General features: G+C 40.2%; 2 protein-coding genes and 1 long non-coding RNA gene across 3 annotated transcripts; 1 reads left to right on the top strand and 2 right to left on the bottom strand.

The window, feature by feature from the left end:
• Window positions 1–5,670: 5,670 nt before the first annotated feature.
• On the bottom strand, window positions 5,671–10,609 carry LOC118403197. The gene is made up of 3 exons (XR_004829620.1): window positions 9,080–10,609; window positions 6,506–6,560; window positions 5,671–5,710 (listed from the first exon to the last, which is right to left on the bottom strand). It is a non-coding gene; the product is annotated as an uncharacterized LOC118403197 (long non-coding RNA).
• Window positions 10,610–13,776: 3,167 nt separating this feature from the next.
• LOC118431164 (hydroxyacid oxidase 1-like) lies at window positions 13,777–18,602 on the bottom strand. The gene is made up of 9 exons (XM_035842319.1): window positions 18,422–18,602; window positions 17,834–17,985; window positions 17,396–17,520; window positions 16,893–17,023; window positions 16,370–16,542; window positions 15,654–15,745; window positions 15,133–15,291; window positions 14,652–14,721; window positions 13,777–14,265 (listed from the first exon to the last, which is right to left on the bottom strand). Exons 1-9 carry the CDS (start codon window positions 18,556–18,558, stop codon window positions 14,162–14,164), a joined length of 1,143 nt encoding a protein of 380 aa, XP_035698212.1. The 5' UTR covers window positions 18,559–18,602; the 3' UTR covers window positions 13,777–14,161.
• Window positions 18,603–19,635: 1,033 nt separating this feature from the next.
• Window positions 19,636–22,861, top strand: LOC118403140 (mammalian ependymin-related protein 1-like). The gene is made up of 6 exons (XM_035801685.1): window positions 19,636–19,811; window positions 20,222–20,256; window positions 20,550–20,684; window positions 21,245–21,425; window positions 21,941–22,028; window positions 22,322–22,861. The coding sequence occupies exons 1-6, from the start codon at window positions 19,745–19,747 to the stop codon at window positions 22,386–22,388; spliced, it is 573 nt and encodes a 190-aa protein (XP_035657578.1). The 5' UTR covers window positions 19,636–19,744; the 3' UTR covers window positions 22,389–22,861.
• Window positions 22,862–23,101: the final 240 nt, after the last annotated feature.

The raw sequence follows: 23,101 nt of genomic DNA on the forward strand, positions 1-23,101 counted from the left end.
CATCTTCGCTGTGTCCTAGATTGGATTTGTGTTACCCTTGACTTAACAATGGGAATATGCGTGTATCGAACAAAACAAACATTCAAGTATAACTAGAAAGACAACAAAACACACAAAGCATTTTTGTTGATGAAATTTGTTGAGCGCTCTGTCAAATCGCTCAGACACAGCCATGACACCAACATACAGCAGCTTCAGTGACATACTTAAGAAAGGGCTTGGAGAAATTTGAAGGCCAAAAGATTTAGGATTCTAAGTGATTTTATCAATACACCTCTATCACCATCAAGAGGATTACTTTCAATCAAGTAGGCATCAATCTCTATATAGATATAATGTATATCATATACTATTCGCCTCTTGTGTTTCACATGGCTGCTTTAAGCTCACAAGAATATCAAGCAAGACCAGATCATTCTGGGAAAACAGAGAACAACTGGAATGTCTCAGGCTTCCCTATGAAAAACTGTTATTATATTACATACGAGTAGAAGAAATATGTCATGCCAATCCAAGTGTGTCACATAAGATTTGTCTGCACTGTTGCCTTGGAAAGCTCACAGTCCAACTTGACTTACTGGAGGAAGCTGCCTTTCAGCAAAACCTGTCATTCAGAATGTTGAGTGACTTGAGTCAATGGGAAAAAATGTGGGTAAGAACTAGTCTCAGTGAAATTTAGCAAAAAAGGGAGAAAAATATCATGCTAATGAATTGTTCCAATGTTCCGTTATGCTCCTTGGAAGATTTTCACAAAAATGCCCCTGCAGTTCCAGAGCAGAGAAATGGTAAAAAAGCCTAAAATAAAGCAAGGTGGAGGGAGCTACACTTCTAGTAATGTTTCAAAACATGCACATTGTTGTTGTCTTGTAGTTGTCTAAACATGAAACAAAGAAATTGTCTAAACATGATTTACATAAGATTGGTATTTGCATACAATCCTTTTGAGTTAGTGACTTTGACTTGTACAACTGGTTTTCCCTGATTTCTTCTACCAGTTCTCAGTGATTTTTATAATTTGCAGTAGGCAATTCACAAGTTTATAGAGACAATGACAGTGTAAATGCAGGTTATTTCATGCAAAATAACCTGGGGAAAACATCATAAATTTGAATTTATCCAGTTAAAGGTCTGTTCAAAATTGGTGGAGAAGGGGTGCGTACTTTATTTGAGTTTTTCCATTTTACCTTTCAGTCCCAAAGATCTGTCTAAGACTTGTCCAAAATCAGGAGTGCGTACTTTAATTGGGGTGCGTACTTTATTCGAGAATATACGGTAGTCTCAGTGAAATTTAGCAAAAAAGGGAGAAAAATATCATGGAAATGAATTGTTCCAATGTTCCGTTATGCTCCTTGGAAGATTTTCACAAAAATGCCCCTGCAGTTCCAGAGCAAGCTGCTACTGGGCCCAAACAAACATACATTACTTCTTCCTTACATCACAAGCTATCTGCCACCAAACAGGCCATAGCATGTTTATGTCAGGTTCTTGATTTATGCTGACCACAAATATGCAGAAACACAAACAAACAGACAGACACAAAGATATACCAAAAGCTATACCTCCATCTTTCATGGAGGTAATAATGATTTGCCAAGGGACTTTGGCCAACATTGGGTAGCATTTGCCTGTGGTTCGAAGGGAAAATGTTACCTCACTGCTGGCTCACTATCCTGGTAACAAATTACCTATCGTTGCCAAATTTTACTATTAACTATCCATAACCCCTTAGGAATGCCTGGTGGAGGCAAGGAGACAACTTCAGCGGCAGATTGCTTGTGGCACCGAGGTGGTTTGAATGAAGAGTTGCCATTACTTCTAGCACAACAGAGCCCTGGGTGGTAGGGAAGGGTCACACACCCCTGTTGCAGGGGCCACCTCTGCAGGTGCGTAGCTCAATAACCCAAAAATTCCCCTTGGGCATAGCTCGCCACTAATTTGACAGTACACAACCCACTGATTGCAAACAATTTTCAGGACTGTCACACTGGCAGTTGTTACAAGGAAACCTCAGCAGGGATTTGCTGCCAGCACAACTCACTTCTGGAAGCTGACCAAGAATATGCTTGGTTTTAATTTATAGGAAAGAGTCGAACGTGCAATCAGGGCCTATTTCATTTCAGTTCACATACCAGGGTAGCGTATAGCTTAATCATTGTACCTTTCATTAACAGTCATAAATTAGTAGCCAGGTGGGAGCATGCTTTCAAAAGGAAGCTGTTTAACAAACCGCTAAATTGCTGTAAATCTTCCTCCTTGGAGACAGCCTATTTGTGAGAGGAAGATGTGACGCACTATGCATGTCATAAAAACATGTGACTCAAACTTGAAACATTTTAACACAAAAGATTGGATGTTTGTGAGATTTTCTTTGACAAAGGAATGACAAATACGTCGATGATCACAGTGAATACCACATGGTGGTAGTCTCATTACGTTATCCATGATGTATGTTAATTGACTTGTTGCTAAATGAGTTTACACCTTTTGTGTGTTTCCTGGTAAATGTAGTCTTAGCCTACCACAAACTGTATCTTATTCTGATAACCACATCACTGTAAAAAGTAATGTGTCTAAAAAAATCTGTCAGATTTCCCATGATTTGGAAAAAGCTCCAGTTGCCTGTGAATGACATTCTCCACATTGCCAGTGGAATCCTCTCCTTTGCTTTATAAAGAGGTGGGTATCTTTCCCAGACAACTGAAGGAAATGAAGCGGAATGATGGAACTTAAACACATGTTGTTGGAGAGATTCAAAATGTGTGTCCTGTGCCCAAACATCAGCGATCCATTTCCTTACTGTACAGACTCTCCCAGTCCCGATGTGCTCATAATCTCTAAGCAGATGTGAGGATTTATCTCATTCTCAGCATTTATGTCTGCTTTTGAAACTTCCTGGGAGGAGAAGAACCTTTAAAGATATAATTTAAGAGCACTAGGTGTACAATACATGATAGAACCTCCTTAGTACTTGTAATGTACATGTACTAAAAAGTAGGTGTTGTACACTTTCAACACACTTGCATATCCTTACGTCTGCTTTGAGATAGGTGCTCCTAATGTAATGTACTTGAACTATACATGTATGTATGGAACCTCCTTGGTACTTGTGGAGATAAGTGCTCACAATGTAATGTACTCCTTCTAACATCCAGGCAAGTTGCTTTTCAATGCTCAAGGACATCTTCAGATGAGACTTAATTTCACTTAGATGTGCTCTGTCTGTCTCACCGGTAAATCATGACGGAAAAGAGCAACAACTCAGGCAGCTCACTGCTAAGAACATCACAAAGGACCACTAGATCCACCCTACTGAAGTAAGGCTGGAAATTGGTTTTCCTCTTCTCTCCATCCAACCACAACAGGATAATTGCTCCTCAGACATCCCCTCCTCACAAATAGACCTATTACTTGTAATTACCGGGTCATCTGAAAAGCAGGCATTTCCATGCCGTCCAGTTTGTCTGGTAAGGCACGGCCTTTCCTTCTTGTTTCACCTGGGATGAACGAGGACAATAAGTTGTGATGAGTTTACTTCAGCCGCAAAGCTCGTGCAATATTTCCGCCTTGTTGGCTTTTGTTCTTTATAGCTCTTTTGACAACAGAATGTTGAAGACGGTTCAAATAGAGCTTACTTTCTTCATGCATCACTTCTCATGTCACATCCCTCATGTTGTGGGTCAGAGGGCAAAAACTCAATATCACAAGATTGGTTTGTGTCAAGGAGATTCTTTTGGGTTAGCCAAATCTTGGATTGAGACTCCAAGCAGACGCACATTGTATGGCTCTGGCTCATTCTGCATTTCTTTTTACCACATCCTTTTACTTTTAGCCTTATATGAATACAGATATGCAACATGCCACAAAAGACATGCAAAAAGTTAGTTGGAACCAAACATTCCTAGATAAGGAAAACTTCAGCTACATATTTATCTCAGAGCATGTTATTTTTAATGACCCTTTGCTGCTTTTCCACCCATTCTAGCAAATACAGAAAACCATACTGTGAATTGCTTTATGATCTTCTGTGGTGCCCGATGGTCAAGCAGTTAGACTAAGGAATAGAGGGAACAAGGTATTCAGGAATTGGGAGGGAAAATGAGGCATTCACGGTTAAGTTAGTATTTTGAATGCAAGACAGATCACATATTCACAGCGATGCGATGAATTCGTAATGAGAGCTCACCGCAAAAACCACAACATTAAACAGGTGCAAATATTGTACAGTAATAAGACACAAAGAGATGAAGAGATGTTAGATTGGCTATTCAGCTGTGACACCCTTACGTGACCTCTCTAATAAGCACTTCTTATTTCTGACATATTGGTCAATACAGCGCACTCTAATTACCATCCCATGCCATCAAAAGGTGGAAACAAGTGAAAGGAACCCCCGCTGTTCTTCTCTGCACACCTGTGTCTCACCTGGCGGGAACAAGTCCCTATTGTCTCAACAATCATACATATTGCTAATTAGATTGGACAGATGTAAAGCTGCCTGTGATAAATACAGTCTAACATCACATTACATTCAGTAGATGGTCAAAGGTGGGATATTGTGATATCTTTCACCAAGAAGGTTACAGTTTGGTAGTGTTTGTGGTTTTCACTATGGGAGAGGGTAACCTCCAATGACAATTTGATGATTAGTGCAGCATTTATACTTGAAAGGATGTGAATGCTTTTACAAAGACTTTTTTCTCTTACTGAGATTCACATTTGTGGAAGGATTGACAGATTAACAGGACTGCTGACTGTCGACTTTTCCACTCAAACTGGGAAGGACCCATGCTCTTTTCGATAAGTGTGGTGGGTTCTTTAACATGCTCGAGGTGTGGCTCTCCATAAACACGAGACCTTCATTTAACATCATATCTAAGGGATGGCCCAAAATGAAGCTAGGCACTCATTTCATAACAGCAGTTATGAGGTTTTTGATGTTTGAGTTGAAGTGCAGCCATTTTGGATGGATAGGTTGGAAGTGTGCAAGGGAGTGAATCACAAATTGAGAAGCACAAATCAGAATCAATCCCATGCCTGGGTCAATTCAGATTTGCAAATCCTGGCATGAAAAGGCTCTCGGAGACCTTATCTGGTTGTTTGACTTATGTTGTACAACTGATGCAATCACATTATACAACATAAATCAAAAACTGGATATGGTCTATGTCCAACCCAATAAGTGTAAACACCCTACACTGCTACACATGTTACATGTAGTCCATCCTTGCAGCTCAGAGACCTAACAAAGTTAAGGGCTTCTTCTACATTGCTTAATACATAACTATAGCTCTATATCAAGGCCGTCTCCAACTTGAAATGTCTTTTCTGTCCCACTCATTGTTTGGGAGCCCATGTTGTTGATTTTCCTGGTTAAATATGTCATTTCAAGCTTATGACAGTACATTTTCAACAGTTATTTTGTTATTTTGGGGATGGATAGCAAATTTCCGTCCCAGGATGGCAAGTCGGGTCCTGGAGACAGCACTGCTTTATATAAAACTTCATAACAGACTTTTATTGAGGGTAAAGGGAGATGAGCTTACCTGATTGATCTGGTACCACTCTCCATCACCCTCCTGTACAAAGACCACATACACAGTGGATGAACGGACAGATGGGTCCATCCCAGCATCTTCAGCAGACCAGGACACAAGAACAGAGTCTGATGTACTGCGATGGGCTGTCACCACAAAACTGGGGTCTTCTGGAACTGGAATGTAGAGACAAATCCAAGCTCATGCCACACCTTGTCCAATGATTTGTTGGTTCTTAGAACTAAGACACAAATCCAGATAGTAGAACTGGAAAATTGATGTGAAAACACTGTCTGAGGGCAAAGTCTGCAACTTAGTACAAACAGGTAGTCTATGGGGAGTGAATGCAGTCATTTTTAAGTATTCTTCTAAGCCCACTGTTTTCATATACCTTCTTCTTGCTAGAATTCAACATAAAATGTCTAAGGGAAAAATAGTTACGGCCTTGTCTGAAAGTGTCATTTGTAACAATATACATTATAGGGGTCATTATCATTTGTTTGAAGAACCACTGAAGAAGCAATGTCTTCAGCTTCCAAAGCAAGTGCTGTGTTGACCTTCTAGTAATTGGTCCTAAGCACTAACAGCACCACCTGTCAGTAGTCTACAGAACTACACAGAACCATATGTCCAACTGCGTCAACTTTTTACTACGGTATAGTCTATTCTCGCAGCTCAAGGACCGCCCCAAGAATTGCATTACTGTGGCTTACTATGGTTAACAATGTAAGTCATGTATAACGTACATGTACATCTGCATCTGCTGAAACCGTCTCACATGTGTCATACAGTTCTGTCCCTGTGAGACTTAGTGCTCCAGTAGACAAGGGGGTGGAGAAGGAATTGAACACCCCTTCTTCACCATAAAAAGTCATGTGCAGGTCAGGCAAACAGGTAAATGCCTGTCTGCCTGCTCATCTGTCGAATCGACAGGAGAACCATAACATGTAGAATGAAGAAATAAGACTTACCAGTACCATTTCCAACTGGAAAGCACTGCAGATCCCCTGAACAGTTTGACACAACCTAAAGAAAAGAAGCGAAATGTGGTCACAGGCAAACAAATCAGCTGAATATCTGAGGTATCATCAAGATGGTCGGAGGTGGAGTTACCTGGGAAGACTGCTAGCTGCCATTTTGTCATTTTGTGTAAATAGTCATTCAAGGCCTGTAAACTCATCATAGTCCTGTAGCCTCCGTTAAAGAAACTCCTGCTGAAAACTACTGAGTAAGCAAGACTGGCAAAACAAGTCTGCGTGTTGGTTCAATAAAGTTTCTAAACGGGAAACATGCGGCTACAGCATCATTACTAAAGATGTGGCACAAGTGTGTAGGGCTGACTTAAGGTTGTTTACTCCCATTTAATACCCTTCTGATTTCCGATAAGGTACCATTTTTATTAAGTTTTTCTTTACCAAGGTATATGATAAGAAAAAAATGTAATAAGAAAACAGCAGGAGTCTGTAATGGAAGCTCTTGTCCTAAAACTGCAGACCACATTAAAGAGTTACTCTTCCTATAAGTTACATAGTATTACACAAATACAGCAGATGGTCTTTGAAAGCAAATTGGTAGATTGTGATGATGAAAGTGACACACTTTTTTGTCCTGCATACAGACAGGACAGAACCAGCCTGATTTGTACTTCATCCTTCCCACACCTTTCAGTGTATAGGGGTAGTGCACATCTCCATTTCTACAATACTTTGGCCACAACACACTACACCCTAGGCCATTTCACCTGTCATTGTATTATTGTATATGCCCACTCTTTATAAACATGATGTCATCAGTCCGTCACACCATCACAACAAGGCAGAGTTTACAAGGCACTGTAAACTTGCCTTAATTGCTGTGTAACCACAGCCTATGTCTGGGGCAGCTTGAAATGATGGGTGCTCTCCCACAGGACATTCTGCTTACACCAACACACTTCCCCCTTCCTGACCACTTCTTAGTCAGAATTGGTCAACGTATACAGAGACATCAATTCCAGTGATGGAGATAGGGGACTGCTTATATACATGCTAAAAGTCTCTGGTATTTTGTTTTGTACCACTTCCATACACAGGAAGTTCCAAGATCTATATCATACATCTCATTCTGGAATTGAAACTTTCTGACCAACTATTTATCAATCAATGTCTTTTTTATACAATGGAATTTGGTTTGTTTATTTGACAAACATTTTATAGTATAATCTAATGACGAATATGTTGCTGTAAGCAGTCTGGAAAAAAAGTGACTGTAAACATTTTATACATAGTTTATTTACCAGTAGGCAGTAGCTTATCTAAGTTCAGATGGAGTTTTTTTCAGCAATGCTCTTCATGTCAAAGAGTCATCTAACGTTACAGAGACAACTCTAAGGGCCTCACACTTGTAACATGTTTGTAAGCAACTGACCACCCAGACATTGCCAGACTTCCACCGTCATGTTATGACCAGTAGACTTGTGGCTAGAAGCAAGGAAGTCGGATGGTGTTTTCACATGGATATTATTGTTTTCCACATATGCGATAACGGTCAGTCTCTGGAAATTAATTTCCTGGCCATTTCCAAAGTTTTTTGTGGACCACACAACGGTAACACACAGTAGACAATGGGCAAACAGATCTGATGACAGTGGTCTGAGCGAGTCGCCAGTCACATCCTGCTGACCTAGACATTGCAAAATAATCTCCAAGCAGATGTTGGGAGGTAAAATCAGTAATTTTGTTTTCCTACCTGCCCGTTTCTGTCACAAGCTGCTGGTAGGGGAGCAATTTGTAACAAAAACAGGAAAGCTAGGAAAACGTAATGATTTTGCCCCTACCATCTGCTTGGAAATTGTTGAGAGGGCACAGTCCGCACAAAAACTTCTACCTGGTGAACTTTGCCAACATTGCTGAACTATGCCGGACACAATCCTGGTTATTTTCAGCTTTGCTTTGTTAGTAGGTCCCCCAACAGTCTGGGACTTATGATACATTTGTATATAGTGGCATGATGATTAGGGTTGTTGAATCTAAAGGTTCAAATCCAAGCAGGTTCCAATGTTGTACCCTTGAGAATAGGACGCAAACTAGCGGCAAAGCCTCAGCTCTTTGTTTGAGGAGACACTTTTATCACTAACAGTAGGCATCCTTCCCCATTAGACTGGACCAAACTTCTCAGTCTAGTTACATTCAGCTTTAACATATATGTACATGTACAAAACCAGTGCACTACTCTATAAGGTAACAAGATATCTAAGGTCTCAAACAGTTCTTCTCGGCCAACCAACGCCTCTGGTGTGTTTTCTGTCCATTTGGCCAATTTCTACTATTTTTCCAGCGGCCTGGGGAGACTGGTAGAGGCTAAACCAGATACACAAACAAAAATCATCTCATCTATATACATTCATCCAGATTTTGTGAGAAGAAATATCAAACTAGATATGAATCCAGCAAAGGATGTCATTAAGGGTAACACTTACAAACTGACATCTTAAAAGGGTTAACATTTACGGAGAGTAAATGTACTTGATACTTAATATTAGGCATGAAAGCTGTAGACAAACTTACACAGTCATCTGTAGCCAATGTGACGTCATCACAGTCAGCAGGGCAGTTCACGGGCTGAAAGGGAATGAGGAAAAAATTCACAAAAATAGTAGTATAAAAAAAATGTTTTTATGTAAACAAACTAATATTATTGAAACTCTATCACACAATGTGCAGAACTTAGAAAAATGCACGAGTATCATTAGCAAACATGATGTAATGACGTAAGATTGCTGCTTTAATGTGTGATTTTACGTCATTAAAATAATATCAGATGTTTCAAATAAAGGCACACTATCTTAATATCAGGTAACATTAACTCTTGTTGTGATGCATCACTAAACAGTTCTTTGCATCCTAAGTATTTTATGTATCTAATGTTATTAGGCTGTGAAATGGAAGAAAAATTTCTCTCCCTGTCTCATATTTCAGGAACTAATTCCTCAACGATCTAGAATTTACTACAACATACACTGCATTAGACTTTACAAAGAGATATCTTAATCCTGAGGATTACATGCAGGAATGCAAGTATGGTTCCCACACCTGGCTCTCTTTTAAATCAAACCCCCTTTTGGCTACAAATATCAAGTTCTTTGTGTCTGTGTCACTAAACTCAGAATGAACAGATCTGGGCTTTTGAGTTTGGTTCATGCTGTCCTGAGCATTCAAGTGACTCTCCTGTCTATTCCTGTTCTTTTGGGGACAATGCACCTTCCAATGTCCTAATGTACATTTTATTTGAGTGACAATTTTCTTTCCATTTTCTGAGTTAAATTTGATCGTTTTGAACGAGGTACATGAAGGGGAATCAAGGGGGTACGTGCCATGTCCTACATGTAGTACCAAATCTGACAGCAGGTGCTCTGCTGATCTGGGGGTCTTGCACCCTTAGTCGTTTCTTTTCAGGTGAAGACAGGTCAGACAGTACTAGTGATGCTGACGTTGCAACTTATGTGGCTGACACTGCGGCCCAGCCAAGGAACAACAATGGTGAATGATGCCTGAAATCACTGAGACAACAGGCATCCCTGGAGAAATGACAGGCCAGCTTGACTCTGAACAGGTAGTGTTGCAGCAACAGGTGCCTAAATGCTAGTGGATGAGAGGACACAGCAAGCAAAGGATCCTCAACCTAACTCTGCTGAGGTGTCCAACAGTGACTGTGAGGATGACAACAGACCAGGACCATGCCACTCTACCAAACCCCCTCTCCCCTGACAGTTACAGTTCTATGTTAATGTAGGGTAGACTGAATGATGATGGGCTTACTGATGGAAATGTGAACAGCAAATGATATAAATGAGGTGAAAATTTCCCCTTGCTTACTTCCTTGCATACTTGTCAACTGTGCAGTCCTGTACTGTACTTCTGTCAATATCACATACCTCTTTTCAAGGATTGGCCATTGGGGTCAAGGGAACAAACGACCTTGAGACAAAGGTGCAGACGGGCACTTAGGAAAAACATTCTGTGCCCGATAGAATTTCGGATTTATCGGTATGAGGTTTTACACCAAACATTTCTAATGAATCATTGCAAGAAAATTAAGTTTGCCTCTCTTTACTGCAGGAAACTGCTGATAACAGTTTATGACAGTGAAATAATAACTGGTTCTGTCCTCTAGTGATTCTTAACATGACAAAAGCCTTGGTTCCGAGAGTAAATGGAATTCTCAAGTAAGGATGACCAACACAAAGGTTTCTTGCAACAGCTTGTGCTGAGGCACATTGCAGGCAACTTTCCACATGTTTCTGAACAAACATCAAGGAAGTTTTAAAGAGAAAGACAAATAAGAAAGAGTTGTAATGGACACAATGCCCTCCTTGTCTACAATGCTTTTAATCATTTCATAAAAGAAGTATAAAAGAGGTCCCTTTGCCCATTCTTGCCGAACAAATGTTCATTATTTCTGTTAATCCTGCTAAAAAGGAATCTGATAACATTGTCCTTACTCAAGTACGAATGTAGTGTACTTGAAAAAACACCAGCTATCACGACTTCACTTGTTCACTGAGGATTCCAACACCAAAAGCCAGCCAACAGGGAGCCACTACATTTGTTCAGTACCTCTCATAGAAGTCCAGGGACATAAAGGCCCCATGACACTGATGAATGGTAGGTATGTTCTCAGAAATGTTGGTTGTGCATTTTCAACATTATATCAAGCTCCCAATGGTTGCTTGGTGCTAAAAGACTCTTCATCCTCAAGGACAGAGGGCAGGGTTTTTTTTTCATCAAAGAAAAGTCTTAAATTCTCTGTCACTATGAGAAGGGAAGTTACATCATGGGCGGGAAATAATGTTCACCATGGTTGTCATGAATGTGAAGAAAGGGCAGCAAGGTTTGCGGTCTACACCCTAAGAATGGCTTTAGCACTGGTTCCCCTTTACGGCCTCCATTGTCAAACAACAGGGCTCACATAGGCAGCAACTCTTTTGGTTTTGCTGGTCAAAACACATAAAACTCATATAAAGAACATTTTGTTTGGTCAGAATCATAAAATTGGGTCTTTTTTCTAAAACAACCTTCTTGGACTAACGGGTCAACTTAATGGGTTGGGTGTTGAATTTAATTTTTCACAAATCACTTTTTTATGAATAAAAAGTCTGTTTTTCTACATGTACATGTACATACATCATTATACAAAGCAGCCAATCAAATACTATCATCAGTTTGCACTTATATCTTGTTCATAGTTACCCTCATTTTTAATTGAATCACAAGGTGAAAGTAGACATATGTACATAAATCTTTGATGAATCAATTACAGTACAAAGTAAAAAGCTTCCAGGTACAGGTGAGGTTCTCAATAGGTGGGAAGCACTTGTACTGGGAAAAGGCTCACCTGTGGCAGTTCTGTCTCACAAAGAGTTCTGCACTGTGCCTTGCAGACTGCCCTTCCCAGCACCGACAGGGGCACACAGTCCACCATCGTCCATCCCAGCATCCCGGCAACCGCAACAAGCAAGCAAAACTTCTCACTACTGAGCACCACCATTCTCAGGACCCTGTCTCCAAAAGGCAGACTTACTTGTGTTGGGGACAGCCGTGAAGGCCACACTACTACTGTTGTCAACCGCTGCCTATAAACTCACTTGACTCGAATGACTGCTGTGTGCTCTCAGGCCTTTCAGATGGGAAAATATTTGCATGAGGTATTGGAGGCCCTAATGCATTCAGGAAGTATGCAAGGTAGCCCAGAAAATTAATGCGAATGACTTGAGCGAATGCCTCACATGTGTGACAAATCAGAGCTTAGGGACTGTCCACCCTGAGATTCTGGTGAAAAGAAAAGGGGTGGTCCGGAAAAGTTGCTGAAAATGAGGGTCATTTCTTAATACGTTTGGGGAAATTAGTATTATAGTTTTCAATCAGTAAGGCCGAGTACATGTTTAAGTCCTTCAGACTGTCGCTGGTCTATTTCCTCGTCTGTCTGTTATCCTTTGGTCCATCATTAATCAATAATTACATCCTCCAACATCTTGGTGTTACAGATGGTTAGCACTATCCCTAAAATGCTTTATAATAGACTAAATTGGGAAACATTGCAGGATTGTACTGGGGCAGCCAGGCATGACTCTTCATTTGATTTTTAAAAAAATGCCGAACAGGAAGTGTTTTCAGTCCAATGAAAAGCTGTGAAAAGAACTGATTGTGACATTACTCACCTAACCACACTTGTGGGTGGGCTCCTTCAGATTAGCTTCATGGTTATGAACGTCACTTTGTTCATGTTTGCAGACAAGGAAGTGGGCCTACATGTACTGTCTCTCCAGGCAGGGTTGGATGGAAAGACTGTGAATTTTTCTGACTTGCCCCAATTTCTAACACCTGTAATAGTCTACCCATCCAAAACCAGTAGTTTTGAATAGAATTAAAGAAAAAAACATGAAAAGATATAACAAAATCTACATCTGTATGCATCCTATATCTGCATGAAGATAAGACATAATCTATTTACTAGTAGGTTTTCCCCGTTTTCTCAAAATTCACCTTGTATCTTGTTAGTCATGACTAATACTAATTATAAACTAAATAGACGTAATTTAGATTACCCATGTATTCATCAGAAGTCACTTTTGTTATGCAAACACCAATAAATACCTATTTATTAACATGATAAGTAAATATGAATAAACCAATCAGCCAGATATTACTTAACAAATCATTAACTGCTTTGAGATCAAATTTAATGAAAACATCAAATCCCTTTGAAAAACTTCTTTATATTTCTGAAAGACATTGTTGATTTATGATTTACATGAGAAAGTTACAGCCATTAATCTGTTACATTTCAATCAACCTGGTTAAGATAAATGTGTATTGCAAATGTGTATTGCAAATTTATGGTGACCTACTGTATTATACTACATTGTATATTAATTCCAGTAGGAAAAAATATTAGTTTCTTTGAAATTTCATTATGCATGAAATCATTTCATGCAACTTACTGACATGTGTATAACTAAAATACATTCAAAAAGAGTAATCAAAATGTTAAGAAAATATTTCTTCATTGCACTGCTCCTATTGGCCTACACTTTTCATAGTTACAATTTAGACTTGGATAATTCATTTTCTTTTAAGTCCTATATTGATTCATGATGACACTGTCATGTGTTTGAGCAAAAGATTATCTCTGTATCTCTTAGTTAGCAGATACAGTTTTTCTGCCAGTGTATTACTTTACTACATTTTTGATGGGTCTTTTTTTGATAGGCCTTCTTTCTAAAAAGATTTTTTATGTGATCGAGGGCATGGTATGGGAAGGTGGAGACAATCCCTCTTCTTCCCACACCTTTACCTTGTGACATCACATGTCATGTTGTGTAGCTACTGTTTGCAATTATAACCTGAGTAAAGTCCCATGATAGAATTGATTCCATTTAAATTGTTAGGTACAAGAAGAGTACAGTTTGGTCTGGCCATACTGAACAGTGCAGCCCAGTTTACCAGTAGTGTCCTGTTGCATCACTGGATCCAACGTAATGTTACTTGAACATTCTCTCATCCCACAAGTTAACTCATGATTGCACTTACAAATACATTATAGACTAAAATGTTGGCACCTGATGCCATACTCTCTAAACATTGCCCTCTTCACAGTTTCGACTGTTGCTTGGTTGAAGCATGGCCAAGGCTGGACTGGTAGTAACTCTCATGAACCACCAAGGCTGGGGTGATGGCAGACACACGGCTACAGCCTTGACAGACAGACAAGAACACACACTATACAAAACATGTACATCATATATTATTAAACTATTTCTCCTATTAGCGCACCACCAAGTAATTACCCTTTCTCTGTATAGAGAGTTTTTACAGGTTATGTGCAGACATGTACCTGTACTTATATTTTTGCACAAAAATAACATTGTGATGACTGACCTTGATTTAACTTGTTTGATCATTTAGTATGGAAAGCATTATAATGCATTTTGCATTCCACAGAAGATCATGATTGAGTAGAAACTTTATTTCATGTTCAGGTTAATCATAAAAAATACATCTTGATTGGTCAATTGGCACAACAACAACTATATAACTACCAATAAGAAGTGGGAACACATACAGAATTGTTTCTACTAACCTGACAATGCCATGCTGAGACTGAACTCTTCCTTCAGCATTTGAAGCATCTCCTGCACACCTTCTTGTCCCTTCAAGTTAACACAAAAGTGTCAAATCACATCACAACACTAAAAAAATTAACACTGACTCAAGTTGTGCTCAGGACTTGTCATATTACCTCCTAAAACTTAAAGCCTCTGTCATGCATAGCCAACCATGGCCTTCCAACCTTCTCCAGACCATGGCTGGGAGTTAGTCAGCGAGCTTGTCTACTATTCTTTAAAAAGTCATTTGCGCGTGCACTAGCTATGAATCTTGACAAATCAAATACAGGAAAGTCATGTCTTTTCAGACGTGTTAAGAGGAGAAAACAGGAGCTAGAGTACAATGAATTCCTGGCTACTTCCAATGCTGCCCTTGGTTAGGTCATTATATGGTTCTGAATATGTGACAGGGGTTTAAGATAAATCACAGATAGGACACACTGATGGCATCATTACCTTGTATGCAAGACCCCAGAGAACAGGCCTGCCCACAAACACACACCTCGCACCTAGGGCAAGGGCCTTGAGCACATCAGTTCCAGTTCTGACACCACCATCCAAGTACACTTCAACCTGTCCATTCACTGCTGATGCCACTTCTCTAAGGGCATCTATCTGCAATTGAAAGTAATTAAGGATTTACCACAGTTACCAAAACAAGTATTTGATACAACATTTACCAACATTCATAATACATACTGGTGGTCTAATGGCATAAAAGCTCTGCCCCTTTCCTTTTGTCTTCAAGGTTCCATAGAAACAGTCAGTTAATTGAAATAGAGAAAAATATCAATGAAACAGAAATTTGTAGAAATTATGCAAAGTTCAAGAAATTAGGAGCATATAAATTAAAAATTGAATCATGTGGCAATGTAAATGTTTTGGATATCAAAAGGTAAGTTTTGTGATAATCAGATTGAATTGAATTAATGATGAATGACAAGAAGCAAAGGTTGGGAGGGAATGACAATTCTCACTGTAGCAGGAACTCCATCCAGTTGCCTTGCTCCATGGTTAGAGACTAGGATCCCATCTACACCATGTTCAACAGCTTCCCTGGCAACTTCAGCTGAAGAGACAAGAGATTATAGTTTAAATACTGACTTTCTGCACCCCTACAGCTAAGAAACTACAGTCTAACAATAATGAGTGACTGGTTCTTCTTCTTTCATGGTTATCGTCGTGAAAAACAGATTACTAGCACCTTGCCTGTGGCTATCATTCATTGCAAGAACATGAATGAAAGTAACCACATAACATTTAGCTCACAATATCTCTGCTTACATTATCTCTGCTGGGTAAACAGTAAATGACCAAAGTATAGATATCTAAGATAAGGAGGGGTACAGTATTAGGCACAGCATCAATGGACGAAGACATTGAAAATTCATCCCTCATATGGTTGGAATATGCAGAAAGGGTGGAGGACAGCAGAATCCATCAAATGGCTTTAAAATACAATCCAATTGCCCACTGGGAAAACTAAGGAAAAGATAGGGAGACTGCATAAAAGAGACACTACCACAGTATAGATCAGGCAGACTTGACAGGTTTGAGGAGGAGTAGGGTTCCATGACCAAGAAGACTTAAGGAAACAAAGCTCTCAATTGACAGGCCCTAGGGCCTACATGTACCTGGGGAAGATGTATGAGGTATAACTGTAAGAAGATAGACACTGTTTCACCAAACACACCTGTTAGAACCCCTTTGAGAATGATGGGCAGTTTGGTGACACTTCTCAGCCAGTCGACATGCTCCCAGCTGAGACTGGGGTCGATCAGGGAAGCTACGTACGCCGCAAGTCCGGAGTCGCTGTCGCTCTGCACACGGGAGGATCGCACGTCGCCCTCAGAGAAGTTTGCAAGCCTGAAACCACAACAATGTTAGCTTTCTTTATATGGCAAAAGACCAAGACTTGCCATAGTGACCAGTCACTAACCACTTAAGTGACTTGATGAAAGTAGTCACAGTAGGGTTAGAGGTTAGTTTTGTTTCTTACAGGTCACAGGAAATTTTGTGGGATTATCATTGCTTGGGTCAATGGGAAAAATAAATCTAAGGGCCCAGCAAAAAGCGGACACAATGACTCGCTGGTCCTTATATATATATATATGTAGAGGAGGTTCATAGTCATACAGAATTAATTGTATTAGTACTGTCTCTGCAAAAATTTAGGGACTGCTGCATCTCAGCATTCAAAAGCTTCCATTCCTTACCTGAGATGTGCTGGAAGCTTGAACTTGTTTCTGGTATCCTCCAGACGTTTGCCCAGGATGGGTGTATCTATAGTGAGGAAGATGGCTTTGTACCCAGCCTTCTCAGCTCTCTCCACAAGGTTCCTGGTTACCTGAGGTGGTATGGTGGTCTTGTGGTTAGGGTAACGTTGTTGACTTAAAATCTAGGTTCTGGGTTTAAATTCCTTGCAGGCCCCAATGTTCTACCAAAGGAAAAGGAACTTTACACCTGTTTCTCTACTAGTACTCAAACTCGACAGGTGAAAATGAGAACCTAGTTCCGTCTAGGAATGCCATTTTGGATGGAACATAGAGCGACACCTTGTGCATGATAAAGAACACACCACACCTATCGAAAGAGTGGAGTACATTCCGATGTAAGTGCATTAAAGCTTACAGTCCAGCTCTATGCAGTATACAAAACTGGGAGTTATGTCTGAAGGCATTTTTCTAGCCATGCAACACAAACAAACAAACCAACAAACCTGCCTGTCCTTGTACACATACAGCTGGAACCACCTCAGCCCACGTGGCGCGGCCTCAGCCACTTCCTCGATGGTAGAGGTGGCCCAGGAGCTCAGGATCATCCCAGTGTTCATGGAGGCAGCGGCTAAGGATGTTGGGCAACACAGATTCAGACCAGAGTCATGAAATACCACAATCCCATCACACCACACACGCTCTGTCTTGCACTGCTTTACTGTAAGCATTCAACCACAAATCTAAAAAAAACACAAATGATCTCTTCCCCCTTTGACTCTCCAGAAGCCAATTAAGGAGCATGCTGGTCTACAGGATGATGATTTCTTATTCTGGATCTTGTGAAGAAACTTGTGTCACTTCATGAAGTTCATGGAGGATGAACCAAATTGACCAGAACAGTACACTTAAGTCCTTTAAAACTGTAACACAGACAGACATACCTTTGGCACTTGCCACTTCTCCATCTGGATGGGCCATCCTCTGCATGGCAGTGGGAGCCAAGGCAACGGGGAAATCCAGCAGCTCCCCCAACACGGTTGTTGTTGTGTCTCTCCTGGACACATCTCTCAGGAACCGAGGCCTCAGGCGATAACTGGAGCATTGACAGCAGATTATTTTTTTTACAAAGCATTGCATTGTTACATGTAATATACAATCTCCACACCCTGGTGGGATGAAGGAGGGGGGTGCACATGTATGCCTCCCTCCTATAAAGGCACCATTTCAATTTCCCACAATTCAAAGCAGGGTGACCAAATTTTTGATCATCTGTCATCTGCCATATTTCAAGGAGAGTCATGATGAGGTTAAGTTTTACTTTTCCATGTGCTCAATTGGCTGCAATACCTTAACTGTGTGCTACATAGTCTTCTTTCTGTGAGTGAGATACGAGTAACTACCGTAGGAGAACAGTCATTTTCTTGATGACAGTTTCTGAAGAAAGGCCATAGGTCAAAAACTTTTTGAAAGGACATATTTCCACACGTGAAGTAAACGTTGATAACAGCAAAAAGTCGTTTGGATTTTACCTTCTAAATGCGTCCACGTTGTCTCGAAGCGTTTGTTCATTGTTTGCACCGCTGTTGTAGTAATTCGATGCATTTGTGTCAAGCGATTCGCGAGCAAAATTCTCGAAATCCGCCAAGCACACAAACTTGCCCGCCATGATGCCTTGGTTTTTGGACTAAACCAAAAGACTTGAGGGGCGCCTGGGCTTCACCTGGCTCTCCGGATTCTTTCTGAGCTCCATATTCACATAGCGTATGAGCATTTCTTTTTTCCTCTACTTAATCTTTCGTATGAGTCGGCCATTTTACACGTGTCAAACCTTGCTAGCTTTTCCTCATCTCTCTCTGCTTACCATCTGCTCGCGACTTATGGTTTCATCCACCAACTTCTATCTATCTGCAGTTCAATACTTTGTCGCTAAAAGTCGCTTGCGTACATTTGACTCCACCAATGCTAATACTAGTAAACTGGCGCGTGCGGGAACAAAATTTTCGGAATACAAAATATTTTCACAAAAGATCAAAATGCACGATTGCCATACATAGTACGCACACATCGTCATCAGTATGTAGCTCCCACCCTTGGCATTTTCACGTTATTTAGACTGTGTATCAGTTACCTCCTTGATAACGTTAACTTGTTCTATTCTATTCAGTAATGAATTGTACAAAAGTAGTAAAAGGTACGGAAATCCCTACCTACCGACACTATTTTATAAGTACCCTAACGTAACCGGAAACACACTATTTTTTGCTCGGCCTAATGAACATATAAACATACATTAGTAGTAACGTTAGTACACATACCGGCATGGTAAAAAATCACTGCAAATATCCTTAATGTATTCTAATCATTGCAGTGTTTGATTTCCAATAACGAAATAATAAAGGTCCAAATAATGTAGTTAATTCAAATTGAGATTTACAGTCCTTTCATATCCCAAGTGCTAGTTAGACATCCTGCTAACTTCCAACTGTACCCATCATTCAAATTCGCCATTGAATATATTCTGTTATGGTTGCTAAAAAAATGTAGTTTCTCCGTCCCAAAAAAGGGTAAGATCATCTTCTTGGTGTGCTGACCATTCGCACAAGTACCTTTGGCATATCATTTCATTCTTTCATATGCAATGTCTCTCTATTCCACGTATAGGCAGGTTACTGCAGGTCATTCATAGACAGGTTTTTTAGGTCATCCTATCTCATCGACCAATCAAAGAATGGGTCATAGGTTATGTTTGACGCTCCAGGTGACGCTTTACCTGGCTAGATCTTGTCAGCTCCCTAACGTTGTACAGGACAACTTCCTCTTTTGTGGCAACAGTCAATATCCCGCTCGCCAACATGAAGGTTCTCCTTTTCCTGGTAGCAGCCATCGCTGTCGTCTACGGACAAGCACCCCAACCATGCAGTAAGCCATGTTGTAATATTATACTTTACCTGTAGGCAGGTGTGAGGCTGAAAGTAAAAGAACGAAAACAATATTGTTGGTCTATGATCTATAGGACGTGGCGTAATATATCTCTGATTACAGCTAGCAGTGATAGACTTATGGTAGCTTTAGCCAGTAGCCCATGCAAAGATACTGTATTCTCAGTGAACGTTGAATATAAAGTCAATCAAACCGTACCATATATCAAATCTAACTCAGTGTCTAACGTTACCTGCGACATGTAACCCTTGCTAAACATGTGACATAAACTCAGATCTAGAGAAACGGCTCGAGATTTAATTGTTTATAAATGCATGCTAACGCTACCCTATGTGAAACCGACATACAGTCTTCTCATTCTCTCTATTCCCCTTTTTGTTGATTTCTAGTTGCACCGAAGCTCTGGGAAGCCAGAATGTCACGGGTGAGTTGTTCTGTATGCAAATCGCGTAGGTAGAAGTTGTATAACCTGTGCCATTGCGTCACACCAGCAGTGACAATGCAGAAAACTGTATTTGTATTATGGCAGTCTACACAGAACATGATACTCTTATTTATCCTGTATCAATTTTGAACCACCTGTTGGATAATAAAAAAATCAAGCGAAATGATTGATACAAAACCTAATACCTGATGGTACCTAATAACATCTGACATTTTTTTTGCAAAGTTATACACTTCCTGTTCCAACAAGCATGTTTTCGTCTTTAAATTTAGATCGACCCCTCTAAAAGGTTCTTCGAGCGTGCGCGCATTTCGTACGACGCTATCAACCAACGTGTCCGCGTCATCGAGGAGGTGAACATAAAGGAACAGAGGGACTTCTTCGATGTGCTCTACCTCCACCAAGTCGTAAGTTATCTCGGCACTAAAATCCAAACAGACTCATCTGTGGCAATGGCAGTCATGATCCAAAGGGCCAAAGCAATTCAATCAAATTTCTTTTTGCCCTGGATACTGTCGTCATTATCATCGATAAATCTGCTTGAATATCATCTTGTCATCACATGTCGGTGTTGTATAACATTCGGAGAGCCAGTCATTATAAAAACTGTCATTACAGATATTGCAGTATATTGTATATGATTTTACAGACGGTTGCCACTATCCACCAAGTGCAAGAATGTGAGGGTAATTTCATAATGGTTCCAATTTTTCCAGCGGTTCAACAATGACTGTCGGTCCGCTCTGAATCCTACTACATTTTGTATATACCAACCTAGGCTTTGTCATAATGGCATTTACATATTGGATTTGGAGCAGACATGGCCCCAGGTTGGAAAGGTTACTTGCGATAGCGTGAATGTTTTTCTGTTGTCACAAATGGTTATAAGACACACATTTAGTCTCCTTTATGTTATTGTCATACATTTCTGAGTACATAAAAATCAATACATTACTATTCATGTCAGGGCAAGGAGTATAGGTATAACTTGAAGACCAAGGAGTGTGAAGTGAAGCAACTGGCTGAGCAGTTCCGCCCCTTTGAAGTGCCCGCCAACGCCACCAACTTCGGCGAGTCGTACATAGGCACCTCTGCCTTCCCCGCAGATGGCGTGCTGATCACACTGTGGGGAGGAGAGTTCAGGGGAGGTGGGTTCATGTGCAAAAGCGCAAGTTTATTAATACACTTTGCAATTTTGTGAGTATACGCAAAGACTTAAAACTACTAAGTATGTCCGGACAATTGATAAGAAATATAGTATGAAATTGTGCTGTATACATATTAATTAACATTGCAACATATTCGTTAGAATTGTCATCAAACTAATAAGATCGAAGTGTTTTCGCTATTCAGCAAAATTGCTAATTATACTTGAAACCATGAAAACTCATGACGCAGTATGACCGAGAACTATTGACAAAAATATGATTGTTTGATACCTTCTTGTTTGTTTGACAAATTGGTGTGTGCACGTTTGGAGCTACCTGTTACGATTGTTACGATTGCCATATATGTTGGCACATCCGTGCATTTCATATCACAGATTCAACAGGTGGCAACACAGACTAACTTTGGAATATTGGTTAATTTGTCCAGACAGCCAAAAATCCAACAACATAATTCTATTCTTGACCACCCCGATTATTGATATGTACCCTGACAGGTAGGTACATGGCTACCTTCACCAACAGCGGCTGTGTACCGGTGGAGGACGGTTTCTGTACGGAGCGCATCGGATGTGTCCACACATCGTGAGTACAACCGTCCGTATCATGGCGTAACATATTCCAAATGAGACTGGTGTAATAGCCTGCTTGGTAGAGTACTCCTCGCAGTGTTTTCGGTTTGATACTTGACGCGATCAAATCTAATGCTTTGGTGCTACTACTACTAGTGATTTCATTCCTTCAGAATAGTCAGAAAAAATCATGCAGATAAAATTATAACCGTTACGGTAAGTACACGACGTGGGATTTTGACAGCTCCCATCAGAGCTGATCGCGAAGTGCTGTGTTTCACAAGTCTCACCACTTGTCCCTTGCAGGTTCTATGACGTAGTTGCAGGGATCTCCGACCCAGATGTCTTCATTCCTCCAAAGGCGTGCGAGTAGGAAGAATCCGATAGATGCGAAATTCGTGACATAAGTTTTATTTCCGAATGTGTTTCATTTATCTCACAAGATGTCAGTCAACCAAATGCAACCAAAATATACACATAAATATTGATTGATTTTAAGAAGTTGTTGACCGATGACAGACAAATACATATTCAACTTTAATATTTTTATTTCGTATATGAGAAATGACTATTAGAAATTGGGTGCAAGGAATTGATATATGTCCCCCAAACAATAAGATACTGATAAACTATGCATGCCGGCAGCCGGATGATTACCCTAATCTCTATTAATGATTATATTGCACTAGCGAACACACTATCTAGACGTGTCACCTTTACGTTTTTCCGCACTGTTACCATGATAATTATTTTATGTTACGGTGTCGGCTTGAAACAGCGACTGTATGACGAGTGATTGCCATCTTGGTGTAATCAAGTTGAAACTATTGAATACAGAAAGCAATACGTCGTTTTTTTTATGTCTCATATCATTAAGTATTTTATGACGGGCTTTCTCTGCCCAAAGAAATTAGAGAGTGATGTACACTTGTCACATTATAAATTCTTCTGTAAGTTGTCAGGCGCTTAGCAACACTGACTGTTGAATAGTTTAGCTAAGGTCTCCTCTGTCATCAACCTTCCCACGGAAAACACTAATTACACCCATTGCTGACTGTTAGGCCCCGTCTCATCTGTGGTAGATAG

The sequence above is a fragment of the Branchiostoma floridae genome, chromosome 1 (genome assembly GCF_000003815.2).
Source record: "Branchiostoma floridae strain S238N-H82 chromosome 1, Bfl_VNyyK, whole genome shotgun sequence".
Lineage (NCBI taxonomy): Eukaryota > Metazoa > Chordata > Leptocardii > Amphioxiformes > Branchiostomatidae > Branchiostoma > Branchiostoma floridae.